The sequence below is a fragment of the Neovison vison genome, chromosome 4 (genome assembly GCF_020171115.1).
Source record: "Neovison vison isolate M4711 chromosome 4, ASM_NN_V1, whole genome shotgun sequence".
In the NCBI taxonomy this organism is placed as follows: Eukaryota; Metazoa; Chordata; class Mammalia; order Carnivora; family Mustelidae; genus Neogale; species Neogale vison.
The window spans coordinates 54770812-54794973 of record NC_058094.1 but is presented as its reverse complement, the minus strand read 5'-3'; the positions used below and the strand labels follow the sequence as shown (position 1 = coordinate 54794973).

Sequence of the window (24162 nt, the reverse complement as noted above, 5' to 3'; positions counted from 1 at the left end):
CCTTAGTCAGAACTTTAAAGTTAAAATTTAATTTACTTATATAAGCTGGTGTTTCCCCACTCTCAGAACAATGTCATTGTACTTCATCTAAGTGCATCAGGTCAGAATTTGAAGGTGGCCTTTCAACTCTCTGTGTGTTACACATGGTGGTACCATAACCAGTGCTTTGCTGAGATGCAGGAGGGCAAAGTTCCACTGGGTAAAATTTATGCCCCTCACTTGGAACCATTCAGTCTTCCTCCATTTGCCCTCAGTTCACATGTTTCTGCACAATCAAGGAGATTCTTGCTGGTACCATGGACAGCAGAAGACCACCATGTATTCTCTTCTGAATAATTATAGCTCAACCATCTCCTATCCTAGGCCCAAAATAAAATAAATCACATGGAGTTGCTAGGAACGGAGCACACTGGTCATATTCCAGTATTTTCCATTAAACCTTAGTATCCAGTGCAAGATTTATATCATCAACAACCAGGACCATGATTGTTTTTGAAATTACACATATACAAGTAGATAGCATGTCCCTCTTGATTGACATTATAAAATGGCACATGAAATTTGCACGTTTTAACTAGTATTTCCAGAAGTGTTGGATTTTAATAGGCAATTTCTTTTTCTCTGTGCATTTTCACTCACTCCCTGCCCAGGACCTTGCACTCTTCCCCATTCTCACCCAGATTTAGTCTCTACCCCCTTTCAGACACACAGATGCATACCGACATGCAGTTTGTCCTGGAAATAATCAACCTGTGGACAGCTTAACATTCCTGACATCAAGCTGCAGAATCTCCGGGGTAGAACCTTTTTTTTTTTTTTTTAAATCCTCCGGATGACTCCAATATTCAGTCAGGTTTGATAACTAGGGGTTGTAGCCTATTCTGATTTAAATCTCAGCTGACAGTATTCTTCTTTTTTTTTTTTTAAGATTTTATTTATTTATTTAACAGGGAGAGAGAGACAGTGAGAAAGGGAACACAAGCAGGGGGAGCTGAGCAGGGAGCCGGATCCTGGGCTAAGTCCCAGGACCCTGGACCAAAGGCAGACGCTTAAGGACTGAGCCACCCAGACTTCCTCAGCTGACAATATTCTATGCCATGCTGAATGATAAAATGCAGATCATTTTTAAGACCACATTTCCCCTGGTATTTCACAGTCACAGAGACATTTTTTCAAATCTAATGAGATCTTTGGCCAGTGTTACCCAAGTTCTATTATCTTTTCCCTGAAGTGGAGAGATTTCTTAGGTAATACCAAATTTACTTCCTTTTGATGTATTTTAAATATGTGTTCTCTTTCTTAAAATAATACAAAGTAAGTTTTTTTTATTAATACCAGTATCTAGCCTTTTGTTTGAATGAAGTTACTGCAATGAGATTAAAATTACAAAGAGAATCAGTAATAAGAATCATGCTGAAAATGCATGAAAGTGCTAACATACATAAGTTATTCTGGAATCTGATACTTCAATAGATGTTTACCACTGAAAATGAAACCTATTAGTGAGCCATTCAGTGAGTATTGATCGAGTACTGACTATGTGCTTAGGAATCTGGAAGGGAACGTAATATCAAAAAACATTAACTAATCATCTCTCTCCCTGTGCAGACGATATAAAACCCAGCAATAAATGACCTAGCAACAAAAATTAGAGAATAAGTCAACGTATCATAATGGACCAATATAAATAGTAAATACAAAAACACTGGGAAAATGTTAATAAAAATAAATCCACATCGAGGCTAACACACTAAATTCCCACCATTTGACAGGCCTCACTGACCCTATCAATTAACCAGGAGACATGATACAATTCCATAGGAGTTCTTGCCAGCACTCTGCACCGCCCCCCCGCCACCCTCCCCCAAACCCCTCAAGTAAGAGAAGATAAATTTCACAGACTTCTTGGAGACCCAGCCATGCTAGACTCAAGATCTTTAGCTAGAACTGAAAGCCTAAAGCAAAAGCCATCTCAGTTGAACTTTAGAATATCTGAAGTGCTCTTTAAGCAAAGAGATTTTGATATAATTGTCTGGGATGGGACCCAGAGATCAGCATTACTTTTAAAATTTGCCAGTAGGTGCTAATATTTAGCAGGAGTTGAGAACTACTGAGCTAAAGACTTCTTAAATATGCTTTGTTAGGTTTTCATTATATTTAAAGATTATAAAATATAAAATTATATTTAAAGATTTTTTTTTAATTTATTTATTTGACACAGATCACAAGTAGGCAGAGAGGCAGGCAGAGAGAGGGGGGAAGCAGGCTCCCTGCCAAGCAGAGAGTCCAATGTGAGGCTCAATCCCAGGACCCTGGGATCATGACCTGAGCCGAAGGCAGAGGATTTAACCCACTGAGCCACCCAGGCGCCCCCATATTATATTTAAATATTTTTTACCTTTGTTCCATAAAACTGTTCTTTTTTCCTTCAGATAAGAATGTGACACTTTTTTTTTCAATTTCTGTTTTCATAACACCTCATCTCAACACTCCAGTTTATTATGTAGAAAAGAATCAAATGTGGAGAAAGGTGTGGAAAAAAGAATGCCTAGGCCACAAAGACCTACACTAGGTTGATCTGTTTATGTCACTCAGATCGAAATTACACATACCCAATAGTCTTCAAATTGAGTGACATAAGTTGTCATACCCAGGACTCAAAACTGTAGTCTCTGGGTTAATTGACACTCTGGTGTGGGGCGCCTGGATGGCCCAGTGGGTTAAAGCCTCTGCCTTTGGCTCAGGTCATGATTTCAGGGTCCTGGGATCGAGCCCCGCCTCAGGCTTTCTGCTCAACAGGGAGCCTGCTTCCCTTCCTTTCTCTGTGCCTGCCTCTCTACCTACTTGTGATCTCTGTCTGTCAAATAAATAAATAAAATCTTTAAGAAAAAAAAATTGACACTCTGGTGAAGTTTCAAATGTTCTTATTCTTGGAATAGTATAATAGAAACAGACACAGAGACAGAGACAGAAGGAAAAGCACCGGTTCCTGCCACACGGAAAGGATTAAAGAGACACTTTCTTCTTCCCCTAACATGTCCCTCCTCCCCTAACGCTGGACAGTATCCTGCAGAAAATTCACCAGCTGCCCCTTCAGGAGCCCTGAAGAGCAACAGCTCTCTGATCAGACCCGAACAGGATCTGTAGTGGGTAATTTTGAAAAATCAGTTAAAGCAGGGCTAATCATTTTAACAATAATACATACATTCATTAAACACAGAACTTTAACATCAAACATTTAAATGTATAGCCAGTTACCAATCTTTTGATGTAGACCAGGACCTTTGTGAGAAATGGATCAGTTAATAGGGATCCCGTTTTTTTTCTCCCATTTTCCACCTATATCCTCTTAGCCAGTTTTACAGTTTTAATTTCTTTAAAATTGGGTGAGAACTTCTGTATAATAATATGGATACATAAGATCTTTACAACTTTTCTTTTTTACAGTTTCCCCTCACTTTTACAGTTGATCCACTATCTGATCATAATTCCCCTTCCTGAGTATTTCCAAAGCTTTCCCTCCACCCTCACAATTTTCTATTACTATAATATTTAACTGAATTATATAATGAAATTCTCAACTAGCTGGTCGAACAGGCTAGAAATATCACTGACTGCCAGCAAGCTATATAGCTCAACCAGTGAGAGGAAAAGTATGTGGAGATAATAGAGAAGAGGCTCCCAGCCTCACAAACAACCCAACATTTAGGAGGTTCCAAGATAATGGGGGGAATGGAATATGTTGGTTAACCTAGCAGGTCAATTGAGAGGACTTCCACTGAATCTTGTTGAATTCTCCACTTAACTCAAAGGTGTCACATCCTCTTGCTTTGATAACACAACACCACCATTCACTAGCCCCTGCCAAGATAGCTCAGATCATAATATTGTGACAAGAGACCAAAGGAGCTTTCCATGGTGTTCAGGAGTGAGAGAAGCAAAAAAACACAGACGACCTTGACAGCTACTTTACCAAACCAACCACAAAGGATAGCACTTAGGAAATGAGGGACATTGTTTTACTATAATTGATAAATTTCACCTCTAACAATATAGAAAAGTTGAACTGAAAACATCATAGCCATTATTTCAGTGACAATCACATCACATAATGTGATATAACTTAAAATAATAAAAATAGTTTGAGAGAATGTTATATAACTTTAAATCAAGATTTTAGCCATTATTAGTTTTCATCTATTGTCAAGTTTTATTCTTCTCATCTGACTTTGTTTTTTTGGGGGGTGGTCATTCTCATTCATAAGTGCCACTTATGAAACTATTTACTGTTGAACATGTCTGATGAAAGACTAATGAAAGGAAAAGAGGAGTTAAACCCAGCCATTACTGATTGGTTCCTGCAGACCAACCATTTTGAGTGTACTATTGCACGTAATCCAAACAACAACCCTGAAAGGAGATCTTGTTACTGTCCTCTAGAGAGATTACACCATTTGGTCAAGATCACAAAGCTAAGTAGACCACAGAGTCTAGATTTGAACCCACGTCTTTTTGATTCCCAGTGTCTGTACTAAGCTAAAGCAGCAATTCTTTGTTAATCATCAAACACTGCTCAGTAAGAAAGCTGGACAGTACCATTAGGAGTTTATACTCAGTGACCACTGTCATCTTGATATAAATGAAAACATGCCTTCCGGGCACTCACAGCTCACTCTTGATCCCTCTTTTATTTTACAAGTGCCTGTTCTTTTGTCAAAAGAATTCTTTTTTTTTTTTCCCAATTTATTTATTTTCAGAAAAACAGTATTCATTATTTTTTCACCACACCCAGTGCTCCATGCAAGCTGTGCCCTCTATAATACCCACCACCTGGTACCCTAACCTCCCACCTGTCAAAAGAATTCTTGATAACACCAATTGACCTCGTGGGGCATTTAAATAGATTCACCAACAGAATTTCATAGATAGAACTGATAGTCTAGGTCATCTAATTCAAATCCCTGGTTTTTATTTGATAGCTAGTGAGGAAAAGGAGACATTAAAACGTAAAGGGAAAAAAGAAGGAAGACCTCAAAGAAATCTCTAATCACATATTCTTAAGGAATCAGAATTTTTCCTAATTTTTCCTTTCATACATGCTTGTATATCAAAAGAGAATAGTTGCATACAATGCTAAAAGATGATGTATTACCTCCCTTATATTGACAGGAGGAAGGAGGGAGATTGCAGAGAACTCGGTAAATATAGATCTGCTTCAGTCTGTCTTGCCAAGTGTCTGATAGCACCCGCCAAATAGTAGAAGCTCAGTAATGAGATGCATCTTATCAAAGAATAGCCTTGACTTTTGAGGAGCTATCTCAGAGCATCACAACTATGTCAGTAACCTCTGACAATTAGAGTTTCCTGATTTTAAAAAAAAAAAAAAAGACTGTTGAAAAACTCCCACATGTCTGCCCTTTGATTCTCCCACATCCTTTTTTTTTTTTTTAATATTTCATTTATTTATTTGACAGACAGAGGTCACAAGTAGACAGAGAGGTAGGCAGGGGCGGGGGGGGCGGTGGAGCAGGCTCCCTGCTGAGCGGAGAGCTCGATGTGGGGCTCAATCCCAGGACTCTGGGATCATGACCTGAGCCGAAGGCAGAGGCTTAACCCACTGAGCCACCCAGGCACCCCTCTCCCACATTCTAATAGGAAGTGAAAGTACAATTTCATGGGTATCTCTTTGGTGATTTGAATAGAAAGTTTTCAAATAATGTATTTAGTAAAATACCTGAAAACAGACAATATTTTTCCTAGAAACTCAGAATTTATTTAATTTCCCTTTTTTAATGTTTATCTCCAGCTCACAGATCTAGTTGTTCTTTCCTATAGCAAAACCCATTTCCTTACAACTAATTTTGAGTTTCATAAGAAGTGCGCTCCAGAGTAGCCCAGTAATATTAACTATAATGCTCCCTGTTAGAAATTTGAATTTGTACCAACCCTTATGCTTGGGTGTCTGCTATTTTGCTCCAGTATACTGATGGTCTGGACTTTTTCTTAATTTTTATCAGAGCTCAGCTCTAATTAGCTTCTTTCTGCCTGAGAAAGGTTTTGCTTATCTTTTTCCTTGTAATGGCGGGGAAAAGGAAGGAAGGAAGAGCCAGTTTTACCCCTGCCCCTTCCTCTGTGACATTTCTGGTTGGGACAGAGGTAACCTCCCTAAAAATGCCTTTTTCCCCTTCTCCTCATGGATCTTCAACAAACACAAAAAGCTCATTTAAACCAATTAAATAAAATTGTGTTTCAACTCTCTAGAGTCAACTTCCTGTTTACTCCAGTTCTTTCTTTAAAGGAAGTGTCAGATGTTATATGCCTTTTTGTCCCAACACCTACATTTGAAAAGACACATTTTTCCTCACAACTATTAAATTTTTTTCCTTCTGCTAACAATGAGTTTGTACACCAGTGGTTAACAGAGTGGGCTGTAGAGACAGGCTTCCTGAGGTGGAGTCCCAGCTCTGCCGCTTGTTAGTTCTGTGATCCTGAACAAATGAGGTAGGCTTTCCGTGCCTCAGTTTCTTCATCTGTTAAGTGGGAACCAGAATGACATTTCTACCATGGGATTGTTGTGAGGAAGAAAGGGAACTTAACAGATTAAAATCTGTATTTATGCAGAACTGATTCCATATTAAGTTCTAATAAATGCTCACTCAGTATTATAAAGAACACAGCAGAGACTCCTTGAGATTACTGGAGTTTAATGGTAAGATTTACTTTATAGCTGGTCCAGGTCTTTGCCCCTGAACTAAGGGAATCCACAGAGCCACAAGAAATTTCTGGAACTGCAGGGAAAAAATAGGAATATAAATAATATTCTAATTAGAAAAAGAAGTAATACTAGTAACCATTAGCATTTTAAAATTTCAATTCAACAAGCAATTATTTAGTACCTATGATATGCAAGACAAGGGGGTAGTCATTCGGTACAGAACCATGTACTGAAAAATACCTGATCCACCTTTCCTCTCAGTTCCCTCCACAGTAAGCTCAGTTCCCAAACCAAACTTAGCACCTCAGTCCCTCACATAAATAAACACCCACCAATTACAGGCTGAACGTAGAACACTCTGCTATGCCCAGCAAGGTATAGCATAACTTATATAGTGAGAAAATACAGTCCTGGTCTCAATGAGCTTATATATAAGCAACTACTTATATATAGCCACTATATATATATATATAAATATTTATATATATATAAATATAGTTATCTATATAACTATATTTATATATATATATAGCTCATAGTTATATAGATAACTATATTTTATATATATATAGTTATATAGTTATATGGTGAGAAAATACAGTCCTGGCCCTCAATGAGCTTATATATAAGCAACTACTTAACACAGAAGATGAGACAAGAACAGAAATGCCCATAGTACAAGTTAAAACAAAATGGCTGCCACATATAAGCAAACATTTTGCAGGTGTTCAAAAGGAAGGTAAGATTAATTTTATTTTGTAGTCTCCTGAAAATCTTCATGGAAGAATACATGACTGCTACAGGCTTTAAAGAGTAGGTTTAAGATCCTGACCAAATAGAGACGGAAGACTAGGAATCTCAAGCATTAAAAATTCATGAAAAGACAACTCCATTATACAAAAGCATCAGGTTCATGTGGAAAGGAGAAGAATGGAGGGCAAGGCTGGAAGGGTGATTCGGACAAGCTTTGAAAGGCCCTGACAAACAGGGTAAGCATTTAGGAAGCGTACAAAAAGTCTTGCAACTAATCCTCTCAAAGTATCCACCGGCAATTATAAAGCCCTTCATATATTTGGGAAGTGGGGGGAAAAAAAACACCATTAAAAATGACAGGGTAAACAACAATGTGATGTTTTATTACTATTTTCTGGATCTAGGACAGTAGTTGGCATATTCAAAATTCTCTTAATCATAGGACCTTCTGATCATGGTTTTGATCAAATATGGCATGAAGGTCTTTTTAGTCTCCATAAGTCTTATACGGTTTTCCCTAACGTGACACTTCCTGGGTCTCCTGTGGTCATTTATCATGAAATGAGAAAATTTCCTAAAGATAGACACCAAACAACTGGGTGACTTCCAGTGAGATGCAAACTGTGGAAAGGAGTAGGCAGTCCTTCCTGGTTCTCTGTGGAGCAGACAGCCGGGCTCTGTGACGTTGCTTCTCCCTTTGGTGTTTTCCAGGAGAGGCATGCTGCCGAGGTGCGCAGGAACAAGGAGCTGCAGGTTGAACTTTCTGGCTGAAGCGATGGAGGGATGGCACGCCCCACCGTTAGTAAATCCCCCTGCCTATATTATAATGGATCATGCGATATCAGTATGGGAAATGTATGACATGGTTTAAAAAGAACTCATTATAAAAAACAAAAAACAGAATCAAAAATTAAAAAAAAATTCAATGCGGTCTCTTTGCAGAATGTTTTGCTTGATGTTTAAAAAATACCTTGGATCTTATTTTGTAAATACTTACATTTTTGTTAAAAAATACAAGTATTGCATTATGCAAGTTATTTCATAATCTTACATGTCCTGTAACAGGCTTTTGATGTTGTGTCTTTCCACTCAAATGAATTTGCTAGGTCTGTTCTTTTTGAAGCCCTCATGTTGAACTCCATTCCCTGCCCTTTTCACACCAACAGAAAAATGAGGTCAGTAGACAGTCCATGGTGCTAGAAACCCACCATTGCCTAATGACCTAGACGGCTTTGTAATCTCTGAACTTGACTAAGACCATGCCTAGGTTACAGGTATTAATTACAATTCCACGCAAACCTCCACATTTGTTCACTCATAATCTACTAACTGCCTAGAAACTACAAAACCAGGCTAAGAAAAAACAAACACACACCAATCATAGCATTTACTTCTGCTTCTACTGGATTATGTGCTACAAATGTGCTTTGGCTTTAGAAAGGGATGGATGAGAAGACAGATCTGAGATCAGTCTGGGTAGAAGCAAAAAGTCGAAACTTTTAAAACTGCTGAACACAGATCCAAATCCCAGTGGTTCAAGCAGCCACAAATTCGCTCTTCATGAAGTGGGCTTAATTCTCTAGTTTAAGTTCTTTTGATGGAATGAATTACTTAATGTGTCAGGTGGCTTATTTGTGGATGCCATGATTGATGATGTCATTTTAAGCTCTTACCTATAGTACAAGTACATGATGCTACTGAATATTTTTCCACTTGGAAACTGTGAGCTGGTTGTTGCATTAAAACACACATACGAACAAGGTCAAAAACACTGCGGACTTTCACTCAAGCTGGTCTTTCTTCCCCAGTGTGAGGCAATCCTGCCTGTTAAAATAAAAAGAAACTCCATCTGTGAGGGCTGGTACAGCTGAGGGGGCTAGGCAGGGCATTTGTGCCAACTAAGAATCACCAGACACCCACCATAAGTACCTATCGCAGTTTTGAAGTCGTTTCTCCCCCAAATCCCAACTCCTGAAGGTTGCTGCCTGCATATTTACTCTTCATTAGTGCTATTTTCCTGTGTCATTGTGAGCAAGCTGTGATTAATAAAGAATTGGAGTTCTGTGAACTAATAAAGGTTCGGTCTGGTCTCTTGCCCCTTTACATATCTGACCCCAGAGTTCAGATTTCCAAAGAGTAGCCATGGGATTAGACAATCTCCAAAGCCAAGAGACAATAATTAGTGTTTGAAGGAAACCAATGCCCTGCTGATTCACTTCCCTTCTGGGGCAGCAGGCGGCCTCTCTCTTCTCTCTCCCTCTGACAGGCCAGCCCGGCAGGGGAGGTCTTCAATCTGTTCCCCTTAAAAAAAACATTCAGGGCTGAAGGAGATAACCTTAGGTTCAGATTGATCATTCTGAGAAAGAGACCCCCCTTGCAAAGCATTTGGGAGGTTCCTGGCACACCTTGCATTCTCCCATGTGGCCCCAGACCCCCCTTCGCCAGCCTGTGAGATGTGATTTCCCTGCCATGCTGCTGAATTTTGCACTGCCAGGAAGCACACGGCACACATGGACACAGCGGGGTCCTGTCAGTGACCCAGATGGATCCTCCAGGACCAAATGAACCACATCCAGGTTTAGCAGAACATCATAAATAATTGAAACCACACAGACTTATGAATAAGTGAACTGGGCTATCGTCCATAGAAGCACTAACAAGCCAAGTGTCGGGGGCAGGCCACCTGGTCCCTGCCTTGACTAGCCTCTGTTTGCAGGACTACCGCTGCAACCCTCAAGACGCATGCTTACAAACGTGGGCGCCATTATCTTCCTTTGGGAAATCTATTGCAGGTTCTGATTAGCATAAAGTGATCTGTATTTTCATACTGATTTTTATGTAACTTGGCTCATAACTTTTTTATATAACGTTATTTGAAGGGCTCCCCTAGGGCTGGACCCTGTGATTAAGCCCTGAAAACATGAAAATGAGTGACCACAAGAAGCTCACAGTTTACGTGCTTATTTTTGGCTCAGAACTAGCAAGTAAGATATTTTGGTCTGTCTTTTCAGGATACTGAGGGGAAACATAGTTTCTGTGAAGTTTCTGAAATATTAGAATTAGTCGACAAACCCCTCACACTACTTTGTGGGTTCCTAAACTGGAAATGCTGACCATTCCAACTGCCCCGTCCCAAAGGTAAAGAGACTAAGGCACAGAGAGACAGAGAAGTTTAAGTGATTTTGCTCCACGTCACAAGGCCCACTTAATGGGATTTCTCTCCTTATTAGTATTACTTGAGGATGGTCTTTTGGCATATTCAAAATTCTCTTAATCATAGGACCTTCTGATCGTGCTTTTGATCAAATATGGCATAAAGGTCTTTTTAGTCTCCATAAGTCTTACACGGTTTTCCCTAAAACCGTGACACTTCCTGGGTCTCCTGTGGTCATTTATCATGAAATGAGAAAATTTCCTAAAGATAGACACCAAACAACTGGGTGACTTCCAGTGAGATGCAAACTGTGGAAAGGAGTAGGCAGTCCTTCCTGGTTCTCTTCCTCAAATCTTTCCACAACATTGAGGATACGTTATGTCTTTGAGGCTCCCCGAGACAACTGGTTCCCAAATTTTGGCACACTTCAGAGTCATTTGGAGGGCTTGATAAAAACAGATTGTTGAGCTCCAACCCCAGAATTTCTGATTCCCGAGGTCTGTGTGGAAACCCGAGAATGTGCATTTCTATCATGTTTCCAAGTGGTACTAGTGCTTCTTGTCTGCAACCTCACTGGAGAGACCCCACCACAAAATCGATTTGGTATAGATGCATGGGCTCTGGGCGATGGCCACAGTGGTGATACTGTTTCAGTCAGGGCATGTTCCACTGAGGTGGGGCGTGAAAAGAAACTCCATCTTTCTCAAAAAAGTAGAAGCAGAACCCAAAGGAATTCAAGAAGAAGAAAAAATGAACAACTACATCTTGCAGGTTAATAAAACACCAGAAAGAAAGCATCTAAGAGACAGTTGAGGTCAAGGAACCAATAGTCTTGCGTCTCCTGTCATTTAAAACATGGCTCCTCACCCTTTAAGAGTTGAACTACATGCTCTTTGCAGGGATGATGTCATTTTGTGAATTATCCAGGTCATTAGTCTTATTCCACTTATAATTTTTTTTTTACAGAGTCTGTTTTCCTCAGGACTATGTTTAAATTGTATATATGACTCTGAAATGCACTCTGAAGAAAATTCATGTAATCTCATTGGTTTAAAGATTTACCCTCCTCTCTTGTTTCTTCTGTACTGAAAAATACATGGCACAACTGAGGGTTGACAAATGCTGTTTTCTCTGGAGGCAAACACCGGCCTTTACAACACTTCTGAGGAGAAAACTAGGCAAAAACATATGGATAGTGATCCACCATCCCTATCCCACTGAGGGAAAGGATGAGAAGGAGGAGACATGCACCCTGACATTAGCAACCAAATAATCAATCACCTTGTGTGTTCCCAGCCCTGAACAAGCATATCTTTGAGTTCTAATCAGGCAATTTGCTGAAAATTCCTAAGGCGAACACACAACCCAGTGCAAAACGAAGATTCTCAAGCTCCTCCCCCAAATTACTGCAGTCATCTTGGATCCCTCACTGGCCCACTACCCACCTCCTGCTGAAATCAAGTAGCATCAATGTGACCTCCACACGGTCCCTCATTTCTTACTTCTTTTCTATTTCCATAATCACTGCCCTAATTTGGGTTGTATTAGCCTCTTACAACAACAAACATGTCTCCTTCCTCCAAGCTGCACTCCTCTGCAAGGCATTAAAGTGCTTCACTATCCCCCTCATTTGTCAAGAACATTACTCCCCTTGGACACCAAACTGTTCACTCTGACAAGAAACTTCTGGTCTCTATGCATATGCTGCACTCTGTCTAGAACTATCTTCCCTACAAATGAGCCAGAAGATGCTAGATCAGGCTATGATAAAACCCACAAAATCTCAGGCTAGTAAATCACAGTTGTGTATTTCCTGATGCACAGCCAGTGTGGGTCACAATGGACTCTGCGTCATTCCTCGCTCTGCACTGCAGGCCAGGGAGCTGCCTCTCTCTGAGACACTGCCGGTCACTGCAGAAAAGGGAAAGTGAAATCGGGCAAATCATGCACTGGCTCTCCTAAGCTTCTACCCAGAAACAGCCCACATCACATTTCATTGGCCAAAGCAAGCTATATGTCCACGTTTAACTCCAGAGTGCAATCCCAACATAAACTCAGAAGGAAGAAAGCCAGGAATATTTCACGAACAGCACAGGTGACTACCACACTACTGGTCACCAAACATTCAGTCATTCTCCTTCCCACATGTAAAGCACATTCACGCTGTCCCTGCAGGAAAATCCCCAGGTCCATTTGACCACAGCAGCAAGCTCAAGATCCAGGGTCTCGGGGTGATGACGCACAGTACTTCCTCTGACAGATGTGGACATGAGTCCTCTTGAGCAGAGACAAATTAGTTAGGAAGACAAGTTATTTTCCCCAACATATTCAATATACAATGATGAAATGGGGATAAGATGATCACAATAAACATACCTGTTCTAAAGGGAAACAGTAGAAGATACAGAGCATTCACTGACAATAGAAATTCTGGAGAGATATTGTGAGGGCCCTCGACCCTTAGGATAAATTGGAAACATTCCTTGCTCCTGTCTCTATTCTGATACCCAGAGAGGAGCTCTCCCATCCATGGCTCTTGGCTCTAAGCAGAGCTGCCTCTTCCTCCATTCTCCTTGGCCACATCAACAGGGGCGTTGGAAAATAATGACTTCCTTGGAATCCGAGCAGCTCTCCCAGCCAGCTTGCTGCCCACCATGTGGATCCAAGAGTTGCTGAGTTTTTCCTGGTCATCCTATTGGTCCAGATCCCGGAAAGAAACAGATGATGCATCACTATAAATGGGTAGAAGAAGAGAAATGAATGATGATTCTATTGCAATAGAATGGTATGTGCAGATTAAAAGAAACCAACTAAAGAGGTAAAGCACCGAGGGTATATCAAGAGAGAGAAGACATTTCCGCCCACAGCCTGAAGACCCAGGAGACAGTTGTTCCTGTAGAAGAAGGTCGCCCGACCTGGGGCTATGATCTTCTGGAGAGGAATTCAGCCTCTAACAAACACAGACTGGCAAGGAAGGATTGGGCAATAAACGTCTCAACATCTTTCTACTTGCATTCTTCAAGCTCTAGCCAAAGCCTCACATTGGCCGAATCCCCAACCATAAACCAGAGGGTAAGGGAGCCTGGTTGACACAGTGCATAGAAGTCAGGCCTCTGACTTCTAGGCAGGAAGAAGAAAGGTAGAGAAAGACCGTGGAGGGACAAACAGAGAACGTGGCCACCTGCAGCACAGACCACAGACTCATTCAGTGGCCAGCACTAATGACAGCTATGACGTCTTCACACTTATTTGTCGCTAGCACTGCTCACTATTTCTAGCATTTTTCTTTCAGGATTGTACTTTCCCAACACTTGGAGTTAGGTAAGATTGTGTGACCTACTTTGGTCACTGAGATGGGAGCAGAAGTCACATGTGCCCCTGAAAGCGGAAGCTTTAAGAGCAAATTCATGGGGCGCCTGGGTGGCTCAGTGGGTTAAGCCGCTGCCTTCGGCTCAGGTCATGATCTCAGGGTCCTGGGATCGAGTCCCGCATCGGGCCTCTGCTCGGCAAGGAGCCTGCTTCCTCCTCTCTCTCTCTGCCTGCCTCTCTGCCTACTTGTGATCTGTCTCTGTCAAATAAATAAATAAAATCTTTAAAAAAAAAAGAGCAAATTCATGATTCACCATCCTGCTTTCCCTCCATGCTGTGGCCTGGAATAAATATGAAGAATAGCACAGCCCACATCTGTGAGAGACATATAGCATGAGTGAGGTGAACTCCTTCTGTTCTAAGCCTCTGAATTTTGGAGTTGTTTGTTATTCATGAATAAGGATTAGTGGATTGAAACTCTTTTCACTGTCATACGGGTCCTTAGCTAGCCTCATCATCCTCCATCTGAAATTGAATGTTTCAACAGCTTTCGAGTGGCTTCCTTATCTTCAATTTTTCTGAACCCTAAATGCCAAGGAAACCAATTAAAGCCATAATATTGGGAGGGAGGCTTAATCTAACAACCGAACTATTCATCTCAGATACTAAAGGGCAAACTGAATGTTTTCATTGGTTTATTATGATGGCAACGATACTCACCTGCATTGTTTTCAAGACTAAGAGAGAAAAGAGGTTAAAAAAAAGAAAACTCTAACATACAAAACTTCACAGGCATACTCCTGTCAACTACCTCTAAAGGTTATAATTTCTCAGTCACCAATTCCAGAGACTGAGGTTTCAACAGACCCTTTGTGTATTAAAGGGAGATGTAAGGTGTACTAACATTTCATTTAAATCCATGGGTACTTGAGGAAAGTCTTTTCACACCTGCTTGCAATAAATATGTTACCCTCCCCTGAATACCAGATAAATGAATGCATCTGTTCGGTTCTGTAAGCTATAGGACAGATGCCAGGCTAGAGCACACGTTAGTATGCAGTGGCACACACAATCATGGAAATTATCTCCACTCCCTCTTCTTGGAGTCACCTCCAAATCTTCTTTCTTCCTTACCCCCAACAGCACATCTTGTACCAATGGACAAGGGGGTGGTGGATATCTTAGAGGCCAAATCCAGCAGTGCATCTCTACTAACTCTCAGGTTAGCATTAAGCACTCAGGTCTTTGAAGAAAAAAAAAATTTGCTATTCTCTAGCCTCTTCCAATCCTAGTTCCCCTGTTCATCTCAGTCAAGCTTCCAGAAGCCATTTCTCTCCCTTCACTTTCCATGCTCTCCTTCACCTGCAGTCATCTGCCTTCCGTTCTCACTTCTCCATTTAAACTACCTGTACCACATTACCAATGACCTCTTTGGTGCCAAACCAAATAGAAACTCTTAGTCTGACCAAATACACTGCTAAGGTTATCCTCAGGTCGTATCTTCCCTAAAAGCCTTCCTCGTACCCTTCACACCCTACTAGATTGGCAAGCCACCCCCACTGCCGCCATGTTCCCGAATTACCTGTGCAAAATAGTGTAGTGGTCAAGGGCATGGTCACTGGGGTTTAAGGTTCCTGACTCCCTGACCCTGGCCAAGTTGCTAATTTTCTTTAAATTTCTCACCTGTAAGTTGGGGATGATACAACACTAAATGCCTACGGCTGACTGAATCACGGTTCTCAATCCGTCACTCTCTCCATGTGGCCTTGCCATTTGCCATGTGACTTGCAGGACCTCTCACTAGAGGAGGCAGAGCGTATTTTCCTTTCCCACTGATGTTGAGTTTGGCCACATATCATACTTTGGCCAACTGAATAATAACAGATTTGACGAGAGCGAATTCTCTAAACAGGCAGAGGCTGGCTACCTTATACTCCTATAATCTGTCATGAAAATATGTCCTACTGTAACAACAGGAGTGTGGAGATGCATTAACCAACTGAAGTCCAGTCAAGAACCTGGAGCCAAGACCAACTCACTGATAGCTTGAAACAGCGAAAAAAAAAAATATATATATATATATATATGCAAGAAAAGTAAATATTTGTTATATTTGTTGTCATGAGCCATCGAGGTTTGAAATGGTTTGTAACAACATTATTATGAGACGATTAATATAATGTGTGAGGACATTGCTGAGAAAATTAAATGAGTCAATATAAAAGATGTCCACATAGGGCGCCTAGGTGGCTCAGTTGGTTAAACAACTGCCTTCGGTTCAGGTCATGATCCTGGACTTCCAGGATCGAGTCCCGCATGAGGCTCCCAGTTCCTTGGGGAGTCTGCTTCTCCCTCTGACCTTCTCCTTACTCATACTCTCTCTCCCTCATTCTCTCTCAAATAAATAAATAAAATCTTCAAAAAAAAAAAAGATGTCCACATAGCACCTGCTGCATAGTAAATATTTAATAATTATTAATTATTAACCTATATCATACTGTATTACAATTTCTGTTTGCTTAGATGTTTCTCTCATTTAACCATAAGCTCCTCTAAGACAGAGTTTCTAATTTATTGTTGAATCCCTAGTATTTAGCAAGTATCACACACACACACACACACACACAAACACACACACATTTCTGTTAGTAAGAGAATGAAAAAAAATCAATTTATGAATCCAAATGACAAAGATACTTATGCAGTGTCTGATATATAGAGGCATTTAATAAATACTAGTTCCCATCTCTTTCCTCCTATAGTCTGATAGTGTCTGCTTGGTTTCAAACTGTTTGAACTTGCAATTAAGCTTGATGTCACACAAAGGACCATCTTAGATGACCAAAAAAGCAAACTTCTATGAAAAGTAGAAAACTTCTTTATATCTAATGACAAAGAAAAAGAGAATAAAATCACCTGGGGGCAACTCTTTGGCCAGAACTTTCGGCTACACACCATCAAACCTATACCGGTCCCAACAGATCACACCCCCCGGGCTGCCGATTCGTCTTGCACCTCATGCCATTTCACGGAGCTGCTAGTCCGGCTCTCGGAAGCCTCAAGCTCCCACTTATTCCCGTGGAAATGGGAGTCCAGCTGAACTGAACTTTCTTCAGAAATGGGAAATTATAGCATCAGGACAGTTCTTAGGGTTTGGTAACAAATAAATCCCTGGTATTTATGTCCCGAACACTGGATGTGCTTTGTTTCCTTCAAACAACAAATTCCCTCTGGAAACAAGGTTTTTCCCAATGGAAACTTTTCTCTCTCCTGAGCACACTTCCTCCTCTGCAGGTGTCTCAAAGAGACATGCTAAGTACCAACCTTGCTCTTGTTTGCAACTTCTAGATCATTCTACTTCCTCCCTAAAACGTGCAGTCTTGAAGTTCATGTCACCCTACTAGTCAATCCCTTGTCTTCACTACCAACCTCCAGGTGATGTCCCCTCATTTTTCTATGACTTTTAATTCCTGGATCACTGTGACTCTCTTCAGCTCTACTTCTGTTCTAATGATTGGCAATTTTAGTATTCACACAACTGAAGCTTCCACATTCTGCTTTGGGTTACATGGCCTCTCCTCAAGTGATCTTGCTTCCCAGTTCTTAGTCACTCAGCCTTGTGGTTATTCCTAGACCTTCTCATTATCAGTAATCCAAATCCCACCATTATCTCCATTCCTTGCATCTCTTTGACCACTACCTCCTGTCTTTCCAGTTGAATTTTTTTAGTACCTTGACTCCTCCCCTTCGACCAACTGGGGCACCAGTCCCTTGATAGTAACTCTTCATGTTCCTTTCCCTCCTCAGTCACCACTCCCCCCACAACACATACTGACCAGCCTATTTTCCATGGGAAATCACTGCCATTTTTCTCTTATATATCCTTACAACTCCCTCCCTTAATGTGTTGTGCTTAGTTAGCCAAACCCATAACCCCAGATAAATTAACTCTCCATATGGCTCATGCTTGTACCCAGACAGATAAAAGTAGCTGCAGAAATCACACAGCTATCCTGACTGATCTCCCTTTAAATTCATGGTTATGGAGGCACCTGGGTGGCTCAGGGGGTTAAAGCCTCTGCCTTTGGCTCAGGTCATGATCCCAGGGTCCTGGGATCAAGCCCCACCTCTGGCTCTCTGCTCAGCAGGGAACCTGCTTCCTCCTCTCTCTCTCTCTCTCTCTCTCTCTGCCTGCCTCTCTGCCTACTTGTGATCTCTATCTGTCAATAAATAAGTAAAATCTTTTAAAAAATAAAATCATGGATATGAACTTCATTGGAGCCCTCAATTTTTCCCAGCACTTTATTTCTCTGGTTTTATCCTTATGTTCTCTTACACCTCCTCAAACTTCCAACATCTCCTCCCCTAAGTCCCACATTTAGCTGATGACTCTGCTTCCTACTTCACTGAGCAAATGAAGTAATTACAATACAATATCCATCAACTCTCACCAACACATCTATCCACCTACCATGCTTACATTCTGCTTTTCTGGACGTGACTGCAGATGAGCTCTCCAAAGCCAGGCCTTCCCTTTATGCATTAGAGCCCATCTCTCTAACCAAGTCAGATCTATTGCTCCAGGAAGTCTCTCCTCTCCCTCTTATTTCATCATTTTGTTTTCTTTCTACAATGTCAGTAAGCAAACATGCTACTATTTCTTCCATCCTTTAAAAAAAAAAAAACTATTTCATTTTCCACCAGCTACTGACTTATTTCTCTGCTTCGTTTTGTAGCAAAACTCCTAAAGCATTTTCTCTACTCACCACCCTTTTCATCCTTTCTTCTGTCATGAGCCCTCTCCAAGAAGGCTTTGACCCCCATTCTACTGTACCCACACTGTTCTTGTCAGAGCCAACTAAGTGTTAAACAGGATAAATAACAAAAAGCGAGACCCATACAAATGCTGAAATTTTGAAACATCCTGTCCTTTAAATTATAAAACCAGGCAGAAATAGTTTACCTACAAAGGAATAAAAATCAGACTGCCTCTGACCTCCTCCTGTTGGCAACTCTGAATGCTAAAAGCTACTGGAATGATATTTTTAAAGTCTTGAGGAAACAATATAGGATTCTATATTCATCACATGATCAGTCAAACGTGAAGGCAAAATAAAAATATTTTCAAACATATAAAAACTCATAAGAGTCATCGTCCATTTCTGAAAAACTTACTCAAGGATATACTCTGCCAATACGAGAAACCAGTAAGATGGATAGATGTTCTTATTATCTTAGTGAATACATCCTAGATATCATCTAACATCATTCAGCTTCATTCTCATTCCCTCTGGGCCATCCCCAGAGACTAGAAGCCTGTGAACCACATTTCCTTTGCCAACAGAGTTCTCCATACATTATAGATCCCATCAATGATAAGTGCTTACATCAGATTTGGAAGGTGGACGAGAAAGCATTCTTTTCCTTCTGGATTAGCACTGGATGAGTGGACTTCAGTAAACACCATCTTTTGTAGCAATCACATATCCCTGAAAAGGGCTCACTTCAGGACAGCTGTGACCATGGAGTGGCCCTTCCCACCATCTCCTGTCTCTCAGGTGGCAGCAGCAAGTTTCTGACTTTCTGGAAACATAGCTAAAGGCCTTCTGACTTGCATTCTTGGAGGACTTCCAAAGTTGTGGAAAACACTGAATTCCCTTAAATCTCTTTCCATTTGACATAAGCACACTGGTTTCTGACTGAATCTTGACGAATAATGGCCCTTTTTTAAAGTAAGAACAATTTTGAGCTTTAAAAAAATGTTGTCCAAAAAAGTATTAGTCATAAAGTGAAATTGTCTGGAGTTCAAGTTCAAATAGGGTTTCTTCTCAAGCCTCTTATCAGGCCTCACATACTGTCCTAGCACCTAAGAATTCAGCAAAGTTGGGGCATCAGTTAAGCCTCTGGCCTTCAGCTCAGGTCATGAAGTCAGGGTCCTGGGATCAAACCCTATGTTGTGCTCTCTGCCCACTGGGGAGCCTGCTTCTCCTCTTTCTTCTGCAGCTCCCCCTGCTGGTGCTCTCTCTCTCGCTCTCTCCCTCTCTCTCAAATAAATAAAATCTTAAAAAAAAAAAAAAAAAGAGTTCAACAAATTTAAGAATACAGGAAATCTCAGGAATAATAGATTATATCTTTAAAATTTCACAAAATCTAGAATACTTACAAAGTGTTAGTGCTAGACTTTTAAATTCTCATGTCCTCTAGAAACTGCAATAAATTCCAGGAAGTTTTTTTTTTTTTTAAGATTTTATTTATTTATTTGACAGAGATCACAAGTAGGCAGAGAGGCAGGCGGAGGGGGGGGATGCAGGCTCCCTGCCGAGCAGAAAGCCTGATGCAGGGCTCGATCCCAGGACCCTGGGATCATGACCTGAACCAAGGCAGGGGCTTAACCCACTGAGCCAGGAAGTTTTTGTCACGCAGTGAAACTCACTAAGAGTTTCACTTAGGGTAATAAATTTATTTAAAGACCCATGAATTTCAGTCTCTGCAAAGAGAAAACACGTGTAAAGAAAACTACTGCAAAATGGATATTGCTATGTCTATAAATCTAAGGCAAATCCCTATTCTATTAATCAGTGGGAAGATAATTTTCATGGTAGGACAACAGCAACAAAGGTTATACACTTTGAATTAGGGATGAAATTTTAGAAGTGATACCCAGATTTCAGGGTTTCTTTCCTCAATCATTTTAGAGTTGGAACGTTACAAAATGTAGGTTACAAATCTAAGCCCATCCATGGTCTCTGTCTGTACGTGGCACAGACTGAACAACGCGACACCAAACAAAAGTAGGACTTGATTTATATAGCTGATGAACATTGAAGAAACCACAGAATCTGGAGGATTTTGTTGCAACAGCCTCTGCTCACTCTTTCTCTGACAACCAGCCCTTAAAGTTCATTGATGCATTCAGCAAACATTCATTGAGGATCTGCTGTGCAGTTTACATAAGCTGAGAAAAGATGCCACATTCATTCTCAGTCCTCTGCTCTCCCTTCTGCACACAAACATATGTCCACTCTTTTCATGTCTCTCCTGCTTCCATCAGCCACCCTCAGGAATGCCCTTCCGTTCTTACCGAGTCGTGTTTGCATTTGACCTTTGTGGCTTGCCTCCTGCATACCAGCCTCAGCGTATAAGAGAACCGGATCCTCATCTCTGGGGCCATCCAGAGTGTGATCTGCTTCAAAGATAAATGTAGCTCTCTCGTGCTCTTGCGGTGGCCGCTAGCTGCCCCTGGAGAATCTTCATCATGGCGGCCTTCCAACATTGTTCCACTGATCACTGCAGCCCATACATTCCATGCTTGTTCCCAGGCCTGTGGTTTCAGTCATGCTCTTCTCTCCATTTGCTGGCCTACCTCTCAGTGCTGCTCAGGCATCCAGTGACTCCTTTAAGGAGCCCGTCTGGAACACGCCTCACCCTCTTCCCTCCTCCCCAAATTGGCTGGCTCTTCTCTCTGCTTCTATAACCCCCTGTGTTTGCTTCTTTCAGCAATCATCACATTACAGTTGAAGTGATTTAACTTTTATCCATTTATTCCACCAATGTTATTGAGGGACTATTAAGTACCAAATACATAGCGAGGTGCTAAATAGACAAATGTGAGAAGAGGTCAACAACCATCAAGTAAAAACATACACATCCACACATGCACACAACTTAGGAAAATGACAAACTTCATACTCTGTTAGAATAATGGGATAGATCAGATAAAGTTGTCCAAAATTTTCCGGTGGTAGCAAATGCCTGGCACATAGTAGGTGCTCAATATATGTTTTCTTGACCATCAAACTGAGCAAGTAAGACAACACTGGAATTTTAAAGTGTACATGGCAGTTGCAGTGGCTTAAAAAACACGGTGGAGAAGAAAGAACAGTATGGAAAGAAAGGGGGGCTGTGTGTGTGTGAGAGAGAGAGAGAGAGAGAGAGGTCCTCAGCCTGGGATGTGACACATTCCCATTTCCCCCTCTAGGGAGGAACTGCAGGATCACTTTGGACCACCAGGGGGCAATGTCTGATCACATGTGAGGACAACTCCCGACCCAGGCGATCATTTTGTTTAGGGGGCACTCCCATCTGCTGTGTTAAGAAACAAAGGACTTGAACATAAAACACAATTTTTTTTTTAATGTTACTAATGAAAAACACATTCCTTGAAGATAATAAATACTCATTAGATTAAAATGGAAGAAAAAAAAGAGGCGTTTCATATTCATAATTGTATAATTATCCTTATCTAACGGAACAAATCCCCACTTCCTAATCATTTATAATTTTCATCACTCAACTATAGGACACAGCAGGTATTAATATTGGGTGAGAAGGAGTTTTCCGGTTTCTCCTCAGCATTTATGCTGTTCAAGCACTTCCAACCGCTGCTTCCTTCATGTTGAATAATCTTGTTTAGCCTCATCATAACTCATTGAGATAGATGAGAGGCAATTATCATTTTTGCTTGGCACATAAGGAAACACAGAGGAGTTCTCGGCTCGTTGGGGTAGAATTGAAAATGGCCACCCAAGTTTGACAGGCTGCCCAGAATTCACTCAACTCACCACCAGCCAGAATGAACAGGCCCTGGAGCACCGCCATTTCCTGGCAAAAGTCAACGACCAGGTGCTTTCAAGAGTGTGTTATTTGAGACACCTAGAGATGTTATTCCTGTCAGAGCACATCAGGACGTGTATAAAGAGCTTAGAGCCCTTGCTTGGCCCAAAGTAGGTTGTTCCCAGAGGCCTAGGCAACATCTTCACTAGGAACCATTAATGGGAGAGGCCAGATACTGTTCCAGGAAATAAAAAGCCATAAAAGTTGGAAGAAAATAATCCAGACTTTGCTACCTGGTTATTCAATCAAGGGATATTCATTAAACAGTACTGGAAGAGTCTCTGTGGGGTTAGCAATGCATAAAATATTGTCCTTGCCCTAAAGGAACTGAAATCTATTTATAAGAGCATGGGATGTATGCATAAAAACGTTTGTTAATAATAATATAAAACAGACTGTACTCCCATGTGGCTGAGCTCAACAGAGATTGTCAATAAATATTTCCTGATTGTCTACTAAGTTCCAAACATGACTGAGATACATAGTGTATATAAAAGCCACTGTGCTTGCCTTACAGACTTTACTCTCTAGTTGCGAAGCACATGAGTTATTGTTTATTAATTTATTCAGTAAATATTAATGGACCTCCTAAAACACATGAAGCATCATGCTAAACAAGAAGGATATGAATAACCCACAATCCCACACACAAGGAACTCAGTCTAGTAAAGGAGCAGATATGTAAACAATTTACTTTCAATGTAGTGTGTATGTATAATTATATAATTATATATGTATATTATTATATATAATTTATATGTAAAATGGAATTATTTTATATTTTATTTTATAATTTATAGACTATACATAAACTTATGTTTATATATTTTATAAGTTATATTTATATTTTATTTTATTATTTTATAATATAACATATGAAGACAGAATTATTTATAGATAAATAACAGAGAAGAAAGATAATGCTTAAGACGAGTATAAGAACTAGAAGAAACATTACAAAAAGGTGACATTTACAGAAAGTTTTGAAGGTGTTTTCCAAGTAGACTCATGAGAGAAGAGTCTTCCAGGAAGAAGGAACAAAGCACCTAAGGGTACGGAGTCAGGAAATGGAATGATGAACCTTTAATGGCTGAAACTCAGCAAAAAAGTTGAGCAATGGTGACAGATGAGAATAGTAGAGGGGTAGAGACCAGATGGCAAAAGGAAAAGGGATTTTATCTTTCCAAAGTGGAAAGCCTTTACAATATCAAAAGAGGAGACAAGGGCAATTTCATCTGTGTATTAGGAAAATTATTGCAATTACTCCAAGGAGGATGGTTTAGAGTGGATCAAGATTGGAGTTAAGGAACTAATTAGGAGTCGAGTTCAGTAATCAAGACAAAAGCTAATGAGAAAGTTGGAATAAAGAATGTTTTAGAATATAGAACCAAGACAACATGGGAACCAATAGGTATTGGGAATAAGGGAGGAGAAGTGTCAGAGATGACGTGTTTCTACTGGGTGCTCTTAGTTTCTACTGGGCCAGATTGGGTGTTCTCAACTCACTGCTGGCAGGTAGCAAAAGGAGAGCAATTATTAGAAAGTGAATGGGAAGAATGAGGGATCAACAGCTTGAATCTAAATATGTTGAGTCAAAGGTACAGGTGAAACATGGAAA

General features: G+C 40.6%; 1 protein-coding gene across 1 annotated transcript in view; it reads left to right on the top strand.

Moving 5' to 3' along the window:
* STMN2 (stathmin 2) overlaps nt 1-9544 on the top strand; it is a 52424-nt gene extending 42880 nt beyond the window's left edge. The window contains exon 5 of the mRNA XM_044245410.1: nt 8180-9544. Within this exon, the coding sequence (XP_044101345.1) occupies nt 8180-8239 (60 nt within the window). The 3' untranslated portion in view covers nt 8240-9544. The remainder of the gene's footprint in view (nt 1-8179) is intronic.
* The last annotated feature ends 14618 nt before the right edge of the window (nt 9545-24162 follow it).